Below are 20,007 nucleotides of genomic sequence, written 5' to 3'. Positions count from 1 at the left end.
ACTTTTCTTTCCCATACTTCTGCGTCTGATTATTGTCAGTAACGTGGATGCATGAAACTGCGGTGCCCCGTTGTTTCTTCTCTAAAACTTAGAGCCGCGCTCCTTGGACTATCAGTGTGAACTTCCTTGAATGCCGGATACAGGCTCAGCTTCCCCGCAGCTCCGGCGTCTTCTGCTTGCATCAAACTCTTCTCCGAAGATTCTATATTTTGAAGAAGGTAAAAATACATCTACTATTCCAAAATCCTATTATCTAGTCCAAATAAAGACTCTCAAAATTCAGTTGCTGTTAACATATTCTATATTCAAAATTCAATACACCATTTCGCTGCCACACTAAACAGTAAGCCCACACTTTCTTAGGGCATTCGCATACGACTGAATTCAACCAAATTAAATAACATTTTTTCTCAACGATACAGTACTAATATACATGTCCGTCTGCTCGAGACCAAGTCACTATTAATAATAATCATTTTTTCTTCTTCCGTTGTCCCTCCACAACACACAACAATCACCAATGTTTTTCGTGCATGAAATTCGTCCACGGAATTCAGGGCCGGAAGTTTTTCTTTTCTCTCTGCTGCAGCCGAGCGCTTCACTTGTTGGCCCGGTTTTGCTCTTCTTTTTCGGTTAGCCTGCACAAATAACGTTCTGCGGCAGTGTGTATCTGTTTATGCTACAACCCACTACAAAATAACGTGTGTTCGAAGCGACTGGAATGCAAGTGACTCCAGACTTTCGCAAAATTCTGGGGGCACTACAAAACGTTAAGCTAACTGTGCGACAATTCTCTCTCTTATCTCCCCTTCCTTTATTCGTAATTGTGTATATGACATTTTTGCGGAAGTTTGATGTATCCAGACTCATAAAACCTACAATTCAGCTTGACAAGCCTTTCATTTGTCATTTTCAGTAATGGTTTCAGTTGTTCCCAGGAAATGTTATTTATGCCTCTGGCTTTTTTTAATAGTCAGCCCTCCCGAGCCCTCTTGAACTGTAATTAATACCAGGTCCCTATGTCTTCCATATTGGCCGGCCGTTGTGGCCAAGCGGTTCTAGGCGCTTCAGTCCGGAACCGCGCTTGTGCTACGGTCGCAGGTTCGAATCCTGCCTCGGGATGTGTGTGATGTACTTAGCTTAGTTAGATTTAAGTAGTTTTTAGTTCTAGAGGACTGATGACCTCAGATGTTAAGTCCCATAGTGCTCAGAGCCATTTGAACCATTTCCATATTGACTCCTATTTTTCCCACTCTTAGAGGCCTTCAGTGCAAATTTTCCATGTATCTGCCGGGTCCGCTGCGTTTAACAGTGAAATTCCTGTCATTATTGACGCCTTCGCTGTCAATTTTATGAAAGATTGCTTTGACTTTTATGTACGCCGAATCATATATTCCGACGATTTTTTTTCTCGTTTTTCCTGCAGTCATTTCACGTTGACTCCGCATTACGTATTTCTTTCATTCATAGCTGTCTTACATTGCCGCTATCCTTTGTTTATGTATTGCTGTATTCCTTGCTTAGACATAGGATCATAGTTTGAGAGTTCTCTTTACACAAACAATATGCAGTTAAAAGACAAAAACTTCTTGTTAGGGAAGGTGGCCATGATCTGCACATTATCAGATAGCGTATATTGTCTTTTTGTGATCAGCAGTTAGTGACTGAATTAATAATATGATGATGTTCTTAAGCTGTAAAAGGCTGCCGAAGAAAGTCACTATCACCTCTAAACTCCTCTATAAATTTCCAGTGATGTTTAATTTCAGTTTAAAGTGCGATTTTCTAAAACACGTCATTTCACCTGATGATTCCATTGTTTCCAGTAGAATCAATCAACTTTCCTATTCCAAGACCTTATAAATTTACAACATGAGTCACTAACCAGCGCCTCTCTGTTCTGGATTTACAAAATTCTTTGCACTAGTATTTTTTCATTCGTTTGTTTGTTCTTACTTCCTTGCGTAGCCTTTTATAAATGGGGAAATTCCATGGATTTTGGACTTTCCAGTATTCTGAGTCGCGCTATCGCCTTCGGATATGTTTGATTCCACCAGAAAAGTTGACGATCTCACCTTTTAATGCCTTCATTTGTCTGAGGTACAAGACACAAGATGTTGCCTTGATAACCACCTGTATAAGTTCTTCGTATGATGATGGGAAAGCAGCATTTAGCCATGTTTATTGTCAACTTGTGCAAGATGGCATTGACGCTACACCCACTTTCCATTTCTTTTAGGGTACATATTTTGCGTTTCAGACGAATTAATGTTTTGGTTAATTTCTGTGGAGAACTGAACAGATCAGAGTATCTCCCATTGTTGTCACAAAGTCTTCTCCGTTACAGTCATTAACATAGCTTGCTAGTGAAAGATGATTCAAGAAAGGACCATTTCTTCCACCAAATTCGGAATTCGTGAATTGTTGTCGTGTTTCTCTGGAGGAAGTGGAGGGAATTTACCCTGAATCATAAGAAATTTCGTCTCCTACGGAACACAGGTCGCACCATAATTTGGTGGCTTTGCATGACAGCTTGTGAATGATGATCGGATACTGCAGCATGTGCTTGTTCCAGTCAAGCCTCACTGCCAAGAAGTGCCTTTTTTCAGACGGCAAGAATAGGTTTCTTCTCTTTCTTGGATGAAAACCTTATCGCCCTTGCACTTGTATGAGAAACGATGGCCAGTGCGCTTGCTACAGAGAACCTGACTTCTCAACTGAAACTTGTACGTATATCTGCCAACATACAAGCAGTAACGAAGTGGTGTACTGTTGACATCTATTGCACCACAACACATATAGTTCCTTGAGTATGCACGTACTTGGGAATTCTTTATTCCATAATTTGTGTTTATGACGTGCAACATGTTAATTACATGACTGGCCATTAAAATTGCTACACCAAGAAGAAATGCAGATGATAAACGGGTATTCATGGGACAAATATATTATACTAGAACTGACATGTCACTACATTTTCACGCAATTTGGGTGCATAGATCCTGAGAAATCAGTACCCAGAACAACCACCTATGGCCGTAATAACGGCCTTGATACGCCTGGGCATTGGGTCAAACAGAGCTTGGATGGCGTGTACAGATGCAGCTGCCCATGCAGCTTCAGCACGACACCACAGTTCATCAAGAGTAGTGACGCGTATTGTGACGAGCCAATTGCTCTGCCACCATTGACCAGAGTTTTCAATTGGTGAGAGATCTGGAGAATGTGCTGGACAGAGCAGCAGTCGAACATTTTCTGTATCCAGAAAGGCCCTACAGGACGTGTAACATGCGGGCGTGCATTATGCTCCTGAAATGTAGGGTTTCGAAGGGATCGAATGAAGGGTTGAGCCACTGGTCGTAACACATCTGAAATGTAACGTTCACTGTTCAAAGTGCCGTCAATGCGAAAAAGAGGTGACCGAGACGTGTAACCAGTGGCACCCCATTCCATCACGCCGGGTGATACGCCAGTATGGCGATGACGAATACACGCTTCCAATGTGCGTTTACCGCGATGTCGCCAAACACGGATGTGACCATCATGATGCTGTAAACAGAACCTGGATTCATCCGAAAAAATGACGTTTTGCCATTCGTGCACCCAGGTTCTTCGTTGAGTACACAATCGTAGGCACTACTGCCTGTGATACAGCATCAAGGGTAACCGCAGCCATTGTCTCCGATCTGATAGTCCATGATACTGCAAACGTCGTCGAACTGTTCGTGCAGATGGTCATTCTCTTGCAAACGTTCCCATCGGTTGACTCAGGGATCGAGACGTAGCTGCATGATCCGTGACAGCCATACGGATAAGATGCCTGTCATCTCGATTGCTAGTGATACGAGGCCGTTGGGATCCAGCACGGCGTTCCGTATTACCCTACTGAACCCACCGATTCCATATTCTGCTAACTGCCATTGGATCTCGACCAACGCGAGCAGCAATGTTGCGATACGATAAACCGCAATCGCGATAGGCTACAATCAGACCTTTATCAAAGTCGGAAACGTGATGGTACGCATTTCTCCTGCTTACACGAGGCATCACAACGTTCCACCAGGCTACGCCGATCAACTGCCGTTTTTGTATGAGAAAGCGGTTGGAAACTTTCCTCATGTCAGCACGTTGTAGGTGTCGCCACCGGCGCCGACCTTGTGTGAATGCGCTGAAAACCTAATCATTTGCATATCAAAGCATCTGCTTGCTCTCTGTTAAATTTCGCGTCTGTAGCACGCCATCTTCGTGGTGTAACAATTTTAGTCGCCAGTAGTGCACGTAAGTAAATATATTCCCCTCGACGACATTTCTGTTTGTCATCAGACCAATCCTGACCAAAACAGAAACACTGCTCATGAGTCATTACACAAGCAGTAAAATTCAGCAGTCAACATAGCAACATCTATCATTGAGTGTTAAAGTAATATTCTTGTAATGAAGGATGAAATTACTTTGCTGGTTTACTCATTCAGATCTTTTAATTCATCCAATAGGAGCCGAATCGCCTAGAACTGTTCGCTGATGCAGTGGAAGAACACATGCATGCTACTCAAGCCCAGGCGCCTGACATAGCTAGACACCAGCCCATGGTTCAAAGTTATGAAGATACATGTGCCACTGAAAACCAGACGCACATGCCAGCAGAAGAATCTAATGTGGACACGTATGACACTGAACTGCAGATTAATAAGACAGAAGGGCACTTGCCCACAGACATGATTTATCAAGACACATATACCAATGAAGAAAAGATTCGTGTGACAGATGAGCACCAGACCAAAGATCTCACTCGACAAGACGTTTCTGCCAATGAAGCCAGCATTACGAAGACAGATGGGTACATGCCCACAGCTCTGCCTGATGAAGACATATGTGTAAATGAAGCCTGTATTACGAACACCGATGGGCACCCGCTGAAAGATAAGAATTATGAAGACGAGTGTGCCCAAGAATACCAGATTAGTATGACAGATGGGCGCCAGCCGACAAATCAAAGCTATGAAGATTTTTGTGTCAGTAAACCCCCGATTAATAAGACAGAAGGGCACTTGCCCACAGACATGATTTATCAAGACACATATACCAATGAAGAAAAGATTCGTGTGACAGATGAGCACCAGACCAAAGATCACACTCGACAAGACGTTTCTGCCAATGAAGCCATCATTATGAAGACAGATGGGTACATGCCCACAGCTCTGCCTGATGAAGACATATGTGTAAATGAAGCCTGTATTACGAACACCGATGGGCACCCGCTGAAAGATAAGAATTATGAAGATCAGTGTGCCCAAGAATACCAGATTAGTATGACAGATGGGCGCCAGCCCACAAATCAAAGCTATGAAGATTTTTGTGTCAGTAAATCCCCGATTAATAAGACAGAAGGGCACTTGCCCACAGACATGATTTATCAAGACACATATACCAATGAAGAAAAGATTCGTGTGACAGATGAGCACCAGACCAAAGATCTCACTCGACAAGACGTTTCTGCCAATGAAGCCAGCATTACGAAGACAGATAGGTACATGCCCACAGCTCTGCCTGATGAAGACGTATGTGTAAATGAAGCCTGTATTACGAACACCGATGGGCACCCGCTGAAAGATAAGAATTATGAAGATGAGTGTGCCCAAGAATACCAGATTAGTATGACAGATGGGCGCCAGCCGACAAATCAAAGCTATGAAGATTTTTGTGTCAGTAAATCCCCGATTAATAAGACAGAAGGGCACTTGCCCACAGACATGATTTATCAAGACACATATACCAATGAAGAAAAGATTCGTGTGACAGATGAGCACCAGACCAAAGATCTCACTCGACAAGACGTTTCTGCCAATGAAGACAGCATTACGAAGACAGATGGGTACATGCCCACAGCTCTGCCTGATGAAGACATATGTGTAAATGAAGCCTGTATTACGAACACCGATGGGCACCCGCTGAAAGATAAGAATTATGAAGATGAGTGTGCCCAAGAATACCAGATTAGTATGACAGATGGGCGCCAGCCGACAAATCAAAGCTATGAAGATTTTTGTGTCAGTAAATCCCCAATTAATAAGACAGAAGGGCACTTGCCCACAGACATGATTTATCAAGACACATATACCAATGAAGAAAAGATTCGTGTGACAGATGGGCACCAGACCACAGATAAAAGGGAGGAGAATGTGCATATCACTAATGCCCATAAATCTATGATTAGCGGACCTCTGCCTCCTGTGAAAGAGATGAAATTGCAATTACTCTTAAAAATGGCTATACCGGTTGCTCCCAAAATCGAACCAATCAAGAGAACAGGCCCATTTCCAATAAAAACGGCCTTTCTTGTAACAGGTCCTCCTAATAAAAAACCATTCACTCACAGAAAGACTTTTCCGATTAAGTCGGCCTTTATTGTCACTGGTCCACCGAAAGTGAAACCTTTCTCAAGGAATATGCTGGTTGACATGAAACCAGAATACTCTTTATCTGATTCCTCAAAGAAGCAATCGTTTCTAAGGAAAGGCCCATTCCCTGTTAAATCTGCTTTTAGAGTTACTGGCCCACCAAGCCGACGACCTTTTACAGTGATTGCAAAGCATGTGAAGTGAAAAATTTTCCTGTGAAAATTTTTTTCTGAATAAATTTAAATTTAGTGTTGCGTCAGCGGTTGTGTTTTTATTTACTTTTATTTATCTTTCATTTATCTTTTTTCACTTATCTCTTTGTGGAAGAGTGTGACGCTGTAAAATGTTTTCTTAAGTGCAATGTCGTTATTGTTGAGTTTAAACTATTGCTATTTTATCGAGATCTTCAAAAAGCGTCTCACGAGGTGCTAAAGTTTGCTACCCTTGGACCCAGTTTAGAAATCGAAGTAACTTTATCGTAATAATTTATCACTAGGAGATTCAGCATAGATATAAGGCTGGTTTTTCCTAAATGTCGTTAACGCGGAACGCGAAGATGGCAGCGGCCTAACACCGATTTGGTGTTCACTTCCCAACCAACAGTCGCCAGCAGTGGCCGATAACAAAATTGGAGGTATAGTAAAAATTCACATCTAGGACGCCGATACAAAATATGGCACAGAAAAGCGAGTTGAAATGTTCAGGACCAATAGTTTAAATGCATTCACGATGTCTGGACATTGTATCTTGAACACCACTGCATGTATGGTGGTATGGGTGATTAACTGTTGGTTGCAACTACACTGACGATATTGAATGAGTGCATACCAATGGCTTTAAGTTATTTTCTGCCTTATATAATATAAACTCTAGAGGGAAAAGTCACAATACCAAAAAATTAATGTAGAGAAATGAAATTTCGGGAGTACAGTCGTACTCAAAAGTATCCGAACGACCCGAATTGCAATTCAGCTGATTCGCATGCAACCCGCATAAAGCAGCTGTCTAGCAGGTCCTCTAATCGCTCCTTGGTACAGGCGTTTGACTATTGAAAATGGTTCCAACAAGTCACCACTAAAAAACACTGCTCTGTATCGCAATAACTCATGATGTAAAGCAATATCACGATACTACAAATATCAAGGAACATCTTATCACAGATAAGACTGTCCGTAAGGCTTGTAAGCTCACATTTATTACAATAAATGACATACCTCAAATGTTACCACTCTATTACGTCAGAAAGCTAATGCAAGTAGTAAGTTCGTCGAATTCATGATTTCCTCTTCAAAGTAACATACCGTCCTTATTATTTAACGCAAAATGACATTAAAAATTTAAGTTATTCAGGAGCAGCTAGTTGAGAATTCATATGAACTTCAAATGACACGACGAACCGTCTCGTTCTGCATATGGATTCAAACCCAGATCATGCTGACTAAGCAAAGTTTCCGTGACTAGCGGAAACTAATAGTTATTCCTGACTAGGCATACAGAGAGTGATATATCTCGATGTAAGAGAGAGTTATCAAATATCAACTTTAAATTACATAACGTAAATATTTTTCAAACTGCCCAAATGGCTCTGAGCACTATGGAACTTAACATCTGAGGTCATCAGTCCCCTAGACTTAGAACTACTTAAACCTAACTAACCTAAGCACATCACACACATCCATGCCGAGGCAGGATTTGAACCTGCGACCATAGCAACAGCGCGGTTCCGGACTGAAGCGCCTAGAACCGTTCGGCCACAAAGGCCGGCTTAAACATTTTAAATGGACGCGAATTCCTACCCAGCATGTATTGTCCCCGTTAACCAACTACGAGAGATGTTAAATATTGCTTCTTCACAAGTAACTTAATGCCGTGAGGTAAAGGTCTCTAGTTCAATCAGGTGCAAGTAAAATAAGACCCCTGTGCCTTTAAATGGCTATTTGTTCATCAAATAAAATAATATTTTCTAATGTAACTAAGTTTACTGGCGACAGTATTTCTGTTTACCATGACCCAACGTATACCGGCTCTGCCCAGCTGGTAATGAAGAAACGTGACGTAATTCTTCATTCTTTCCCGGCGATCTGTTGACATCTTGGATATTCGGGAATCCAGCCGGATTTCAACAGCGTGCCTCGCTGTCTTGTTCAGGTGCTACCTGAGACTGGTCCTTGGGTCGATCGATGTTAGATGAGTTCCTGCTACATCTGAACTCTTGCCATCCGAACATTCAGTTCGCAGTGGAAATGGTGAAGGATTGACTACTTCCGTTCTTTGATGTTCTGGTGAAGAAAAAGGCAGATGGCACATTTGGACACAGTGTGTACCGAAAACCTACGCACACTGACTTATACCTACAAGCCAGCAGTTGCCACCATCTGGCACAAAAGAATGGAGTGCTCAAAACACTGGTCCACAGAGCACAAACTCTGTCAGATCCTGATAGTCTGGCCACAGAAATAGAACACTTACAATCAGTGTTCAGTAGGAATGGGTGCGCCTCTAGAGATATCCAGAAGGCACTTCAACCTGCTAACCGGCCAAAGGATCAAGAAGAAGAACCAGAAGAGGCAAAGAAGATGGCATACCTGCCATATGCTGGACCTATCTCTGCCAAGATCAGCAGGATTTTGCCCACCCACCAATATTGGGGCTATGCTGGGGAATGTAAAAGATGACCTGGGGCTACGCAAGCCAGGTATTTACAACATACCATGCCATTGTGGGATGTCATACATTGGCCAGACCACCATAACTGTGAATATCAGAGACATACCAGACTCAGGCAGGCAACTAAATCAGCCATAGCAGAGCATTGTCTGGAACTTGGTCATTCAATGGATTACAATGAGACCAAGATAGTGCCACAGACCTCAAGATTTTGGGACAGTGTCATTAAAGAAGCCATACTAAGGTCACAGACAATCTAATCAACCGTGACTCGGGATACCAAATCAGCACTGCCTGGAATCCAGCGCTTGAGTTTGTGAAAACTCAACGCAGGACACTCCGGGATTCTACAAGAAATAGAAGTGGAGACCGAGAGAACAGCCGTGAGACAAGGTGTCTGACATTGGAGACCAGATCTGACACACCCCAGATCATGAACTCGACTTCAGAAGACGGCGCAGACGGCGGAGGGAACACCAGCGACCAGAGAGGGACAATGTAGCCGCGTCTGGCGAGCGCGGACCTCAGACGGAACACAAGACGCGGCGCGGACCGATTAGGGAGCGCCCAGCACGAAACAGAAGTGGAAATCATAGTAACAGTCAGGAGATAGAGTACCCAACATCTCAGACCGGGCCTGACACACCTCAGATGATAACCACATCCGTTGAGGACGGCCAAAACGGGCGCCAGCGGCAGTCGGAACATCTGCGACTGGAGGGGTCCGTTGAAGCCGAATCTGGCGGGCGCGGACCACAGATGGAACACTCGACCCGGCGCGGACCGATTAGGGAACGCCCAGCTCCTCCCAGGCATAAATACTGGACTCGATCGACCCAAGGACCAGCCTCAGGTAGCACTTGAAGAAGACAGCGAGGCACGCTGTTGAAATATCGTGCGAGAACGACGCGAACATCCGGCTGGATTCCCGAATATCCAAGATGCCAAGAAACGCGATGTTTAATGCGGATTCTGGATTATAACGTCTTCCTCTTGAGGTTACCAGAGGTAAAGTAAATGCCTGGACCCAGGCATTGCACCTGTGATAGTTCGTTCCACCAGACCACTGTGGCCACATTTCCCAGCCCCAGGAGTGTGCTGTAATGGCTGATGTGCTTAGCTTACAAAATTAGTCACGGTGCAAAAAATTCGAGTGTATTAAATAGTTAAGTAGAAGCAATATTCTGACGTGGAGGTTACGCTATTCTGATGTCAGCAGGATGTAAAGACTCCTCTGGGCATCATAGCCTGAATGTGGAGGTATTTTCAAATTTTCACAAATTCAGAAAACTTCTTATTTCTAGAAAATCCAATGTGAATTGTGAAGTTACCGGATAATTTGTAACCTCCCCACCGAAATTTTAAAGACAATATTTAATAGAAATGGGAGCCAAACGTAACCTCCCTAGCAATTAAATTTGATGACAATAAAAATGAGAATCGCAATCTGACTCAAGATTTAAGCTCCCACAAAAAAATAATAAAAGACAATTCAGTGCTAATGAAACTTCAGTGACAATGAAAATTCAATTAAACCGAAATATCGGTCTTTGGCCCTGTGCAAAAAAAAAATCAGAATTAATTTCTTACCTCAGTATAACTGCATGTCAAATTTCTGCTCTTATTGTTGGCCACGGCTTGGAGGAAATGCATTGCAAATAATATATATATATATTTTTTTAAATTTAACTGAAACTTTACTTTAAAGGAAATGGAAGGAAATCGTTGGTTCAATTAAATGGTTCTTTTTTGTAAAAAATTGCTTTGAAATCAAAATTATTATTGGGGCGATTATTGCACAAATTAGTTACAGTTAATTTACATTATTAGCTGAGCGCATTTAAAAATAATATACCTCGTCCTGAATCTTGACCAGAATGCCATGTCGACGCCCGCCGACTCCTCACACACAACTACACTCGACTGCTACTACCGACAGATTGCACTGCTCGTTGCTCGCAACTGTACTGCACGACTACTACCGATAGAGTGCTACACTGCACAAGGACTACTGACAGAGTACACTGCACGAAGACTACTGACAGACTGGCTGACAGAGTACTGCTCGCAACACTCGCGCGGTCAAGCGCAGACTAACCACGATAAAAGGCTCTCTGGTCAAAGATTTTATCATGCCTCACCATCGCTGCTACGTTACATATGTGTTTCATAACCCTCCACTGGGGGGGCAAAAATTTGGCAGCGATGGTGAGTCATTTGGACTTGCCATCGCAAGAAATTTTTACTATTTACAGAATATTTAAATGTAGTACATAAATTAAATGTGGTGCACACGCACCGAGTACAAAATATATCAGACAAAGACAAAATGTGAGTACAAAACATAGTCGCAAATCAGAAAACTATATATACAAATTATTTGACAGATAACAGAGTGCACACGCACTGAAAAAATTCTGTAGCATTTTCAGAAGAAATAAACAGAATGGCAAAAAAATCATGTTGACAAGTGACATGAGTGCACATGCACTGCAGTTGAGAACATATCAGCAAATGACGAAATGTATATACAATAAGTAACAAATGACATAAGTGCATATGCACGGAAGTATTGAACATATCAGGAAATCACAAAAGGTATACAGAATGAGTACAAATCATATTGAAAAATGAGAAAAGTGCACAGGCACTGAAGTTCAGTAGAAAGCATATTAACACATAACATAAGTGCACATGCACTGTAGTTCAGAACATATCATCAAAATAAAAATGTATATACAATATAAAAGACGAGAGTGCACATATACTGTACTTCAGAACAAATCGAAAAAAATGTCTTCAGCATTTTCACAACAAATAAACATAATGGCAAAAAAAAAATCATGTCGACAAGTGACATAAGTGTACTCGCACTGGAGTTCAGCACATCGAAAAAAAAATGTATAACCCATGAACATAAATGATATTAGCAAAAAATGATTTTCATTATTAGGATAGGAAAGGGAAGGATTGCATCATGGTTGTAGCACTTTAGATTGCACACAGCTGTTCTGAAAGTCCATATCTTTCCACAGAAGTACAACACCAAGTGACACGATTTGAAGTTCTTTTCCCATCAGAATTTATCAGCGTAGCCAAGACACTGAACTGTCGTAGTAATATTCCATGTTTTCATTTTGGCAGTACACTAGGTACACCAAACAGTGCGACCATAATAACGTCTTCATCGCTCACGGTGGTGGACAGCATGTCGTGTCAACACCACGCTCATACAAGGCACACCAACGTAGAATTAGTGCAAAAACCAAATATAGTGCTCCATGATCATGAGGATGGACAGGACAAATCGACATTCCAGTAATTCAGGGTAGTTAGCTCATAAGGTGAAGGACATTAAGTCACATAATATTGAGAATTACAGTAGTAGTTTGCGGCATTCATAGCCTAGTTATTGAACATTTCTGTACCATGTATTTAGTATTACAGAATAATGTTCATAAAATTAAATTATTGGCATCATGGGTAATCTTTAACGAAATCGTCGAAATTTCGTTAAAGAAGAATAATAAATTTTATCTTTTGCTTTTAAGTTAGTTTTCTTTTGTGCGAACTTTGTTGTAGAACCACTCTCTTATTTTCGTGTGGTAATAAAAAATTTTTACTTTCTTAAGAATTACGTACATTTAAAGAAAAAATAATATTTACGTGAACTCATATGAACTGGTTAAGAATATTAGGTTGAGAATTGAGTCCTTTAAATCATTCGGCCTTGGCATACACTTTCCAGATGCAGTGGGTTTTTTGTTAAATATTTTTACTGAATTTTATCCCGGCACTAGCCATAGAACACAAGATTACCTCTATTAGCAAAAAATGTTTTAATTATTGCCAAGCCGACATTTATCACTGATCAAACCTACTTCATTACACATTTAAGATATTTTGAAAGAACCAAACTGTTTAAATTTCAATGTTAACTAACATTAACTATCCGCCTACGAATGCACAAACGTATAATTAATTCAAATTTTATCAGCCACAGGATCACTGAAAAAGAAGAACAATTTCTTAATTCACTATTGATTTTTATGCATCTGTTCCCGATTTGCGGGTTTGATAATTTTTTTTAAATATGCCGCCGCTGCTATTGTTGGTCGCGGCACAGCCCAGCAACACCGCTAAAAAATGCTGAAAAATTCTTAGAGAAATTTTATAGATGACGTGGGCAAGCTAATTTACATAAATAATTCACACTTTTGATAAACTCTAATATATTTAGATCAAACAACAATACAACTCACATTAATTCGTAACGCATCGTCTAATGGCGGCTAAGTCCAGACAGAGACAAAAGAAGTCTACACATTCGTAAAAAACTCTTTCACAGTGTCCTACCGCAATGACTTCTGAACAGAGAAGACCAAAGAATACATAATGCATTGTGCTTAAATAGTATTGCTGACTGTTAACATTTCTTTGCAAATTGACGATATTATTCTCTTCTGGCAACATTTTATATCTCTGCTATCGCAAATACTGACACATTTTACAATCACATAATAAATACAGAAAAATTCCTATCCTAAATACAGAGAAATATTACAACAAAAAATATAAGGAGAATAACAAATGTCTTTTACACAACATTCAGTAATATTTTTGTTCAATAATTTCGATATATACAACTTGCCCAGAGCGGCGTATATGGTACAAATAAACTCTTGTTCTTTAATAACGTGAGTTTGCCAGGGAACGTTACATTGCCCCCTGGCAGCATTTGGCAAAGAGTTTTTACACTTTGACACAATGGTGCCAGTAACGTTCTTTACACTTCTGTATTTTTTTTACGGAATGGCTCTTTTATTTAGTCCCAGGGTTATATAAGTTCATGGCTCCCCCATTTGGGCGTAGGCAAACAGGAAACCTGGGCAAAACTGTGCCGGAGCCCAGCCATCCCAGTTGGTTCATGGTCAATATTGTCTCTTTAACAGTTATTCATTTGAATAAAATTAACAGTTCGTCACAAACGGTTACACAATTACACAATATCACAGTCACATACAGTTCGACGGAAGTTTTTTGTGTGTGATACTATTATTCTTGTGATACACTACAAGGTCACTTGTCCTAGGATATATCACTTACGGACATACATAGTAAATGTTCAATGTTTATCGAAATGAAGTCATTGACATGTTATTCAGTTTATGTGAACATTTCAAAAAAAGTCAATAATGCTGTATTTGGTGAGCGGTGCGGAGTGATTGTTGAGCGGCGCTCGGCGCGGCGCGCTGACTCCGTGTAGGTCACCGCCCCCGGCGTTGACAGCTACGGCGCGGAGGGGCGTGGCTGTCTGTCTGGTCTGCTACGGGCTGCTGCGGCCGCTGCATAGCTGATGTAGCCGGATGCGCGTTGGATATCCGCTCGCCCGTGCGACGTCTTCTTGCAGTGCTCCAGGAAACATGCAACAAGTTCAGAAACAGTGTATTATCCTTATAGGCATTTTTCCTGCTGTGGGAAAGAACGCACACAGTTAGTGGCAGTTATTACTCAGTAGGCCTTCACTAGTCTGGTTTGCACAATGTTTCGTTGTCACAGTAATACGTTTTATGGGCACACAATATTTTTCACCATGTCATGACTTGTCATTAGTCACACGCAAGTTTTCACCTTAGGACAAAATGTATCTTCGTAGTCAATGCGCTTTCCTAGCGTCCCTTGACACACAAAGAGTTAAAGTTTGACACTAGCTTGATCCACCGTCCGTCATCGGTTCACTGTTCGTGTCGTGCTAGTTCCTTGTCCACTTGCACACACGGCGATGATACAGTTTTTTTATTACTTATACTCAACTATTCCGTGACGCATTGCTGCAGGTTTAACAGTCACTGTCTGTCTCTGCCGCACAATACTGCACTTTTGTTAAAGTTCCTTTATTTTTATTTACAATGTCCGCTCTACAATTTTTTTTGTAACAGCACATTCGTAACTCTTTACCAAGGTGTGATATTTGCGTACATGGTAACAAAATATTAAAAATTCGTATTAGTTTGCCCAAAGTCATCTATATTCGTGTTCGAGTAGATTTTATTTGTGCATTCCAGCCGGATTCAGGCATATTGTTCAATAACTCCTTTGAACTCATGTCACACTTTACTATCAACGTCCTACGTAACTACAGTGTAGTCTCTGTAGGCAAAAATTGACTTGGACTGTATCTGGCTAGCTCTTTTTTACTGTTTGAATCTGCACATGCTTCAATTGAAGCTTCTTTGTGCGTAACTTTGCACTACTTAAATTTGCAACAAGTTTACCTCCCGTGGTGCCCTCGGGTCACTACTGGGTGCATTATTTTCTCTAATAACATTGGTGAGATAATAAAGTTCTCAGGGCCTCATATTACTGATATTATTCTGGGTTCGAGTCTGTCAATCTGACAGCTACACATATATACATACATACACATAATAGAAAAGATTGTGCCAAGAAATATTTCAAATTTGGGCACATAGAAAATTATGTAGTACACTAACTAATCATTATTAAATTGTTCTTTTTGATTGAACTCTGTCACAGCTTAACACTACAAATAATTGCACTAATCAGATTATCTGTGCAAACATTTAGAGCATGTTCTAGATAACACAAATTAAAAGAGTACATAACACAAATATCCATACACATGAGAAAGTCAATCATATTCTTATAACTAAACACTTCTACACTAGTACATTATCTCTAAAGATCACACATCATTAATGTTCATTATTTACAAAAGAATGGTGTCCACATAGGACTATTAGTCTTTTACTGTAGGAATGCTTTTACATCCTTACGCGGATACAGTCCCCGTACTCTCCCTGAGTGGGGATCTGCTAAGAGATAGCTACACTCATGTGGCACACTTACTACTCTAAAAGGTCCATTGTACACCAATTGCCACTTGCTATTCTGTTTCAAGGATGCCGAGGACTTAGGATGATTGCGTAAGAGTACCAAGTCCCCAACACTAAATTTTTGGTTATTCGTCACATGTCGATTATATTTTTCTTTCCTTTTCTGAGCGCACCTGGTAAGGTTGCACCCTGCTTTTCTTATCTTGTGTGCTTATATGCAATGTATAACCTGAACAATTTATTTAACTCTCCAAATGTTCATAAAAAAACTTTTTCCTTCTTGGGCCAAGGAATGGAGTATGAGGCTCGACAGTAAGTTTTGTGAGGCTTCACCTCGATATTGTACTGATATCCCTTAACAATTCCTGGTCGTTCTGAAAATACATCTGCATAATTAGATAATAACTGTACCAAATCCTGCTGTTGCATAGAGTTCAAATTTTCGGACTGTGATACTTTGTTCACTAATGCGTCCACATTTGCTTTTGATTGATCACATTGTACGTCAGGATAATAGAGATTCTGTGCTAGACAATGATTGTCTAAATGTAGTATCGACTGATTCCTACATTTTATGTTAATAGCGTTACAATTAGGTACAGGTACCTCTTCAGATCTGAGCATGGACAATTCTATTCTCCTACCAGCATTCATCAGACTTAATTTTCCCCGAGAAAGGTCGATTATTGCATCCCTTTCTCTTAAAAAAATCTACCCCCAAAATGCAGGCTACCTTTAAACCCTTTACTACCAGGAATGAGCACGCTATGGCTTCATCCCCTATATACATCTCTACCCGCACTTGGAGTTTAATTATTTGTCGCTGTGCACTTATGGCTCCAGTGACTTTACAATTATTCACGGGAAAAGTCAGCATACGCCTTTCCTTCCCCAGTACTTTGAATAAGTCCATACTCATAACACTGACAGTAGCACCTGTATCTACGACCGCTTGCACATCAATATTGTTAATTTTGATCTCTATTATCGCTTGTACTTTGTCTTTGTGCTCCTTTATGCACGTGGATGGTTCAGTTATTAATTCATCTCCCATCTGTACCCCGTCATTATACCTAAGGATACAGATTTTGTTCGGTGTTTTGTTCTGTGTCGGGCTGCTCTCACTCCAAACCTCAGCCGACGATGGAGAGCGTATCTCGGCTGCATCTAGTTTGTTGAATTATTGCTAGTGGATGGGCGTGGCTGCTCTGTGTCACTGACCTCCACTATGTGCACGTTGTGTTGCGTCGGCCGCCACGGTTGCGCAATTGGTGCATTTTGTGGTGGCGGTCGGTTATTGTCATATCTATCACTGTTTTGCCGGTCCGGACTGGGCCTCTGGTTCTGCGGCCAAGTTCGGTTTGCATCATTATAAGTATTAGTGTTGCTCGGCCCCCTGGCATTTTTCCATCTACTATTGCTTGGTGGGCCTGTTTCATACCGGTCATCGAACCTCGTTTTCCGGTCATTATTCACCGGCGGACTATTGCCGTTCCGGTCTCTACCTCTATTTCCGTTTTGTGCATACTCTTGTCTCCTATTATTACCTCCGCCGTTTCCATTATTTGGTGGAGGCGTGTTATTTCTACCATTTCTATAACCATTTCCGTTACTTCTAGCCTGTTCAGAGGCTGCCTTAACATCCTCCTGAATCAGGTCAATTGAGTCCAGAACAGACAAGAAATGTTCCATATCATTTTCGGGCACGTGTATAAGTTTTTCCTTTACATGTATCGGCAAGTGTGATTTCAAAAGTCTGATCAAATCCCGGGATGAAATCTGTTCGTCCCAGTAACGGGTCTTATTAATGTACTTCTCGAAATATTTTCGCAAATTGCCTAGTCGTGGAGAATACGGCTCTGGATTATATACCTCCTTCCGTAATCTCTCCTGGATACATGTTGACCAATATTTGGCCAAGGATGCTTTTTCAAATTGCTCATATGTATCACAACTGTCAGCTGCTTCGGTTGCCCATAATGCAGCATCTCCTTGTATGTAGGACATAACGAACTGTATTTTCTGGGTATGACTCCAAACGCTAGGCAAAATGTTTCTAAATCCCTTGATAAACACTACAGGGTGAACAGATTTCTTCTCCGTTGTAAAGATCTGAAACTGTCGGTTCCTAATCAAGCTTTCTTCAATCACTATTTTGGAATGACATTTATTTGTTTCGCTTACATTGGTTGCCTGTTCTGTCTCGCAGTCGCAATTTTTTACTGCAGTATTTATATGCCTATCATTGTTGGACCTGGCTGGCGTGACATACGCCTGTGCCTCGTCATGCCGCAAGACGACGGTCCACACTCCGCTGCCACAGCGGGATGTCTTTGTGCACTATCTTTTTTAGATCCTGCACATCCGCACTTGAGCCCACATCTCTGGCCTCAATTGCGGCGTGCACTTTCTGATCTATTTCTTTTATGACTTCATTTTCTACTTTGTGCACTTGTTCGATCACTTCGTTCTCAATTACTTGAGTTGTGTCAATTTCTAGTTGTTCGACCCTATTAGTCAGGACACTGATTTCCTCTACGATATTGGCGTTAGCCACTTGAACACTATCTACTCTTTCGTTTAATTCTTGCACCGTTTTGGGTATGGTTTCATATTTTTGTTTCAAACTAACAATCTCACTTTGCATAACTTCTAAAGTTTGCATCAAGTGCAAGTCCCTCTCATGCAGGCGTCGGTCACGCTCTGCTTGTTTAGCATCACGTTCTCTATCGCGCTCTGCTTGTTTGGCATCACGTTCTTTATCGCGCTCTGCTTGTTTAGCATCACGTTCCTTATCGCGTTCTGCTTGCATACATGCAAATTCAGCTACCAATCTCTGGTCACGCTCTGCTTGTTCAGCATCACGTTCTCTATCGCGCTCTGCTTGTTTAGCATCACGTTCTCTATCACGCTCTGCTTGCACACGTACAAATTCAGCTTGGAAATTGAGCATGCGCTCGAACATAACTCTTAATGATTGCACTTCTGACACCTCACCACTCTCTGGTCCGTGTCCAGTGCTTGCGGATGGCACAGTATTTCCGCTATCAGCTGAATCACTGGGTGGCAATGGCAACATTTCTTGCCCTTCTGCCCCCAGATTTTCACATTGTACTTCCTGAACTACGTCACTAACATTACTGTGTGTCCCACTTTCTAACTCAGTATCACTACTTACTGACTGTTGCTCATTATCCATGTTGATATCTTTCTGACTACGCAATCTAACCATAGTAAACAAAAGAAATAAAATCTGAACTAAATATCCTAACACTCAGGTTTCACTGACATAATCACACAAGAAATGGACATTAACTAATACACACTTACTATATACTACAATGACTAACTACTCAAATGTCCTGTTATTTTTAAAAAAAACACTAACAACAAGCACACCACTAATGATCCGAGAACACTGCAGTGAGGCTACTTTACTACCCACAGGACAACTACACTGTAGCTTTACCTTTTGGTGATCTATCTTGGGTGCAGCTGCCCCCTGGTATTGTGGTAGGTAATTAATTTTTCGAAATATTGAGCTCTCTTCTTCAGCTTGCCTCTGGGTACATAGTGTTCTCATGCAAAAAATCATACACAGGTATTACCACACAATATTGGTTATGCAATACATACAATACATAGAAAAATTATTAAATGTTCTGCAACAAAGTTCGACTATATTAATTCCCTAGTTATCTCACGGGTATTTAGTGGCCACTGCATATTCGAGCCCCACGTTGGGCGCCAATTTAACGAAATCGTCGAAATGAATGGAATTGATTTGAAATTTCGTTAAAGAAGAATAATAAATTTTATCTTTTGCTTTTAAGTTAATTTTCTTTCATGCGAACTTTGTTGTAGAACCACTCTCTTATTTTCGTGTGGTAATAAAAATTTTTACTTTCTTAAGAATTACGTACATTTAAAGAAAAAATAATATTTACGTGAACTCATATGAACTGGTTAAGGATATTAGGTTGAGAATTGAGTCCTTTAAATCATTCGGCCTTGGCATACACTTTCCAGATGCAGTGGGTTTTTTGTTAAATATTTTTACTGAATTTTATCCCGGCACTAGCCAT

General features: G+C 41.1%; 1 protein-coding gene across 1 annotated transcript; it reads right to left on the bottom strand.

Moving 5' to 3' along the window:
* Window positions 1–18,206: 18,206 nt before the first annotated feature.
* Window positions 18,207–19,121, bottom strand: LOC124780282 (putative uncharacterized protein DDB_G0271982). The gene has a single exon (XM_047253769.1). It carries the CDS (start codon window positions 19,119–19,121, stop codon window positions 18,207–18,209), a length of 915 nt encoding a protein of 304 aa, XP_047109725.1.
* Between the last annotated feature and the right edge of the window lie 886 nt (window positions 19,122–20,007).

Source organism: Schistocerca piceifrons, chromosome 1 (assembly GCF_021461385.2).
Source record: "Schistocerca piceifrons isolate TAMUIC-IGC-003096 chromosome 1, iqSchPice1.1, whole genome shotgun sequence".
Taxonomy (NCBI): domain Eukaryota; kingdom Metazoa; phylum Arthropoda; class Insecta; order Orthoptera; family Acrididae; genus Schistocerca; species Schistocerca piceifrons.
Note: the sequence above shows the minus strand (reverse complement) of the source record. Positions and strands in the feature narration are given on the sequence as shown.

Coding starts and splice junctions, on each gene's coding strand:
- LOC124780282 (XM_047253769.1), bottom strand. CDS start 19,121: ATGGATAATGAGCAACAGTCAGTAAGTAGTGATACTGAGTTAGAAAGT.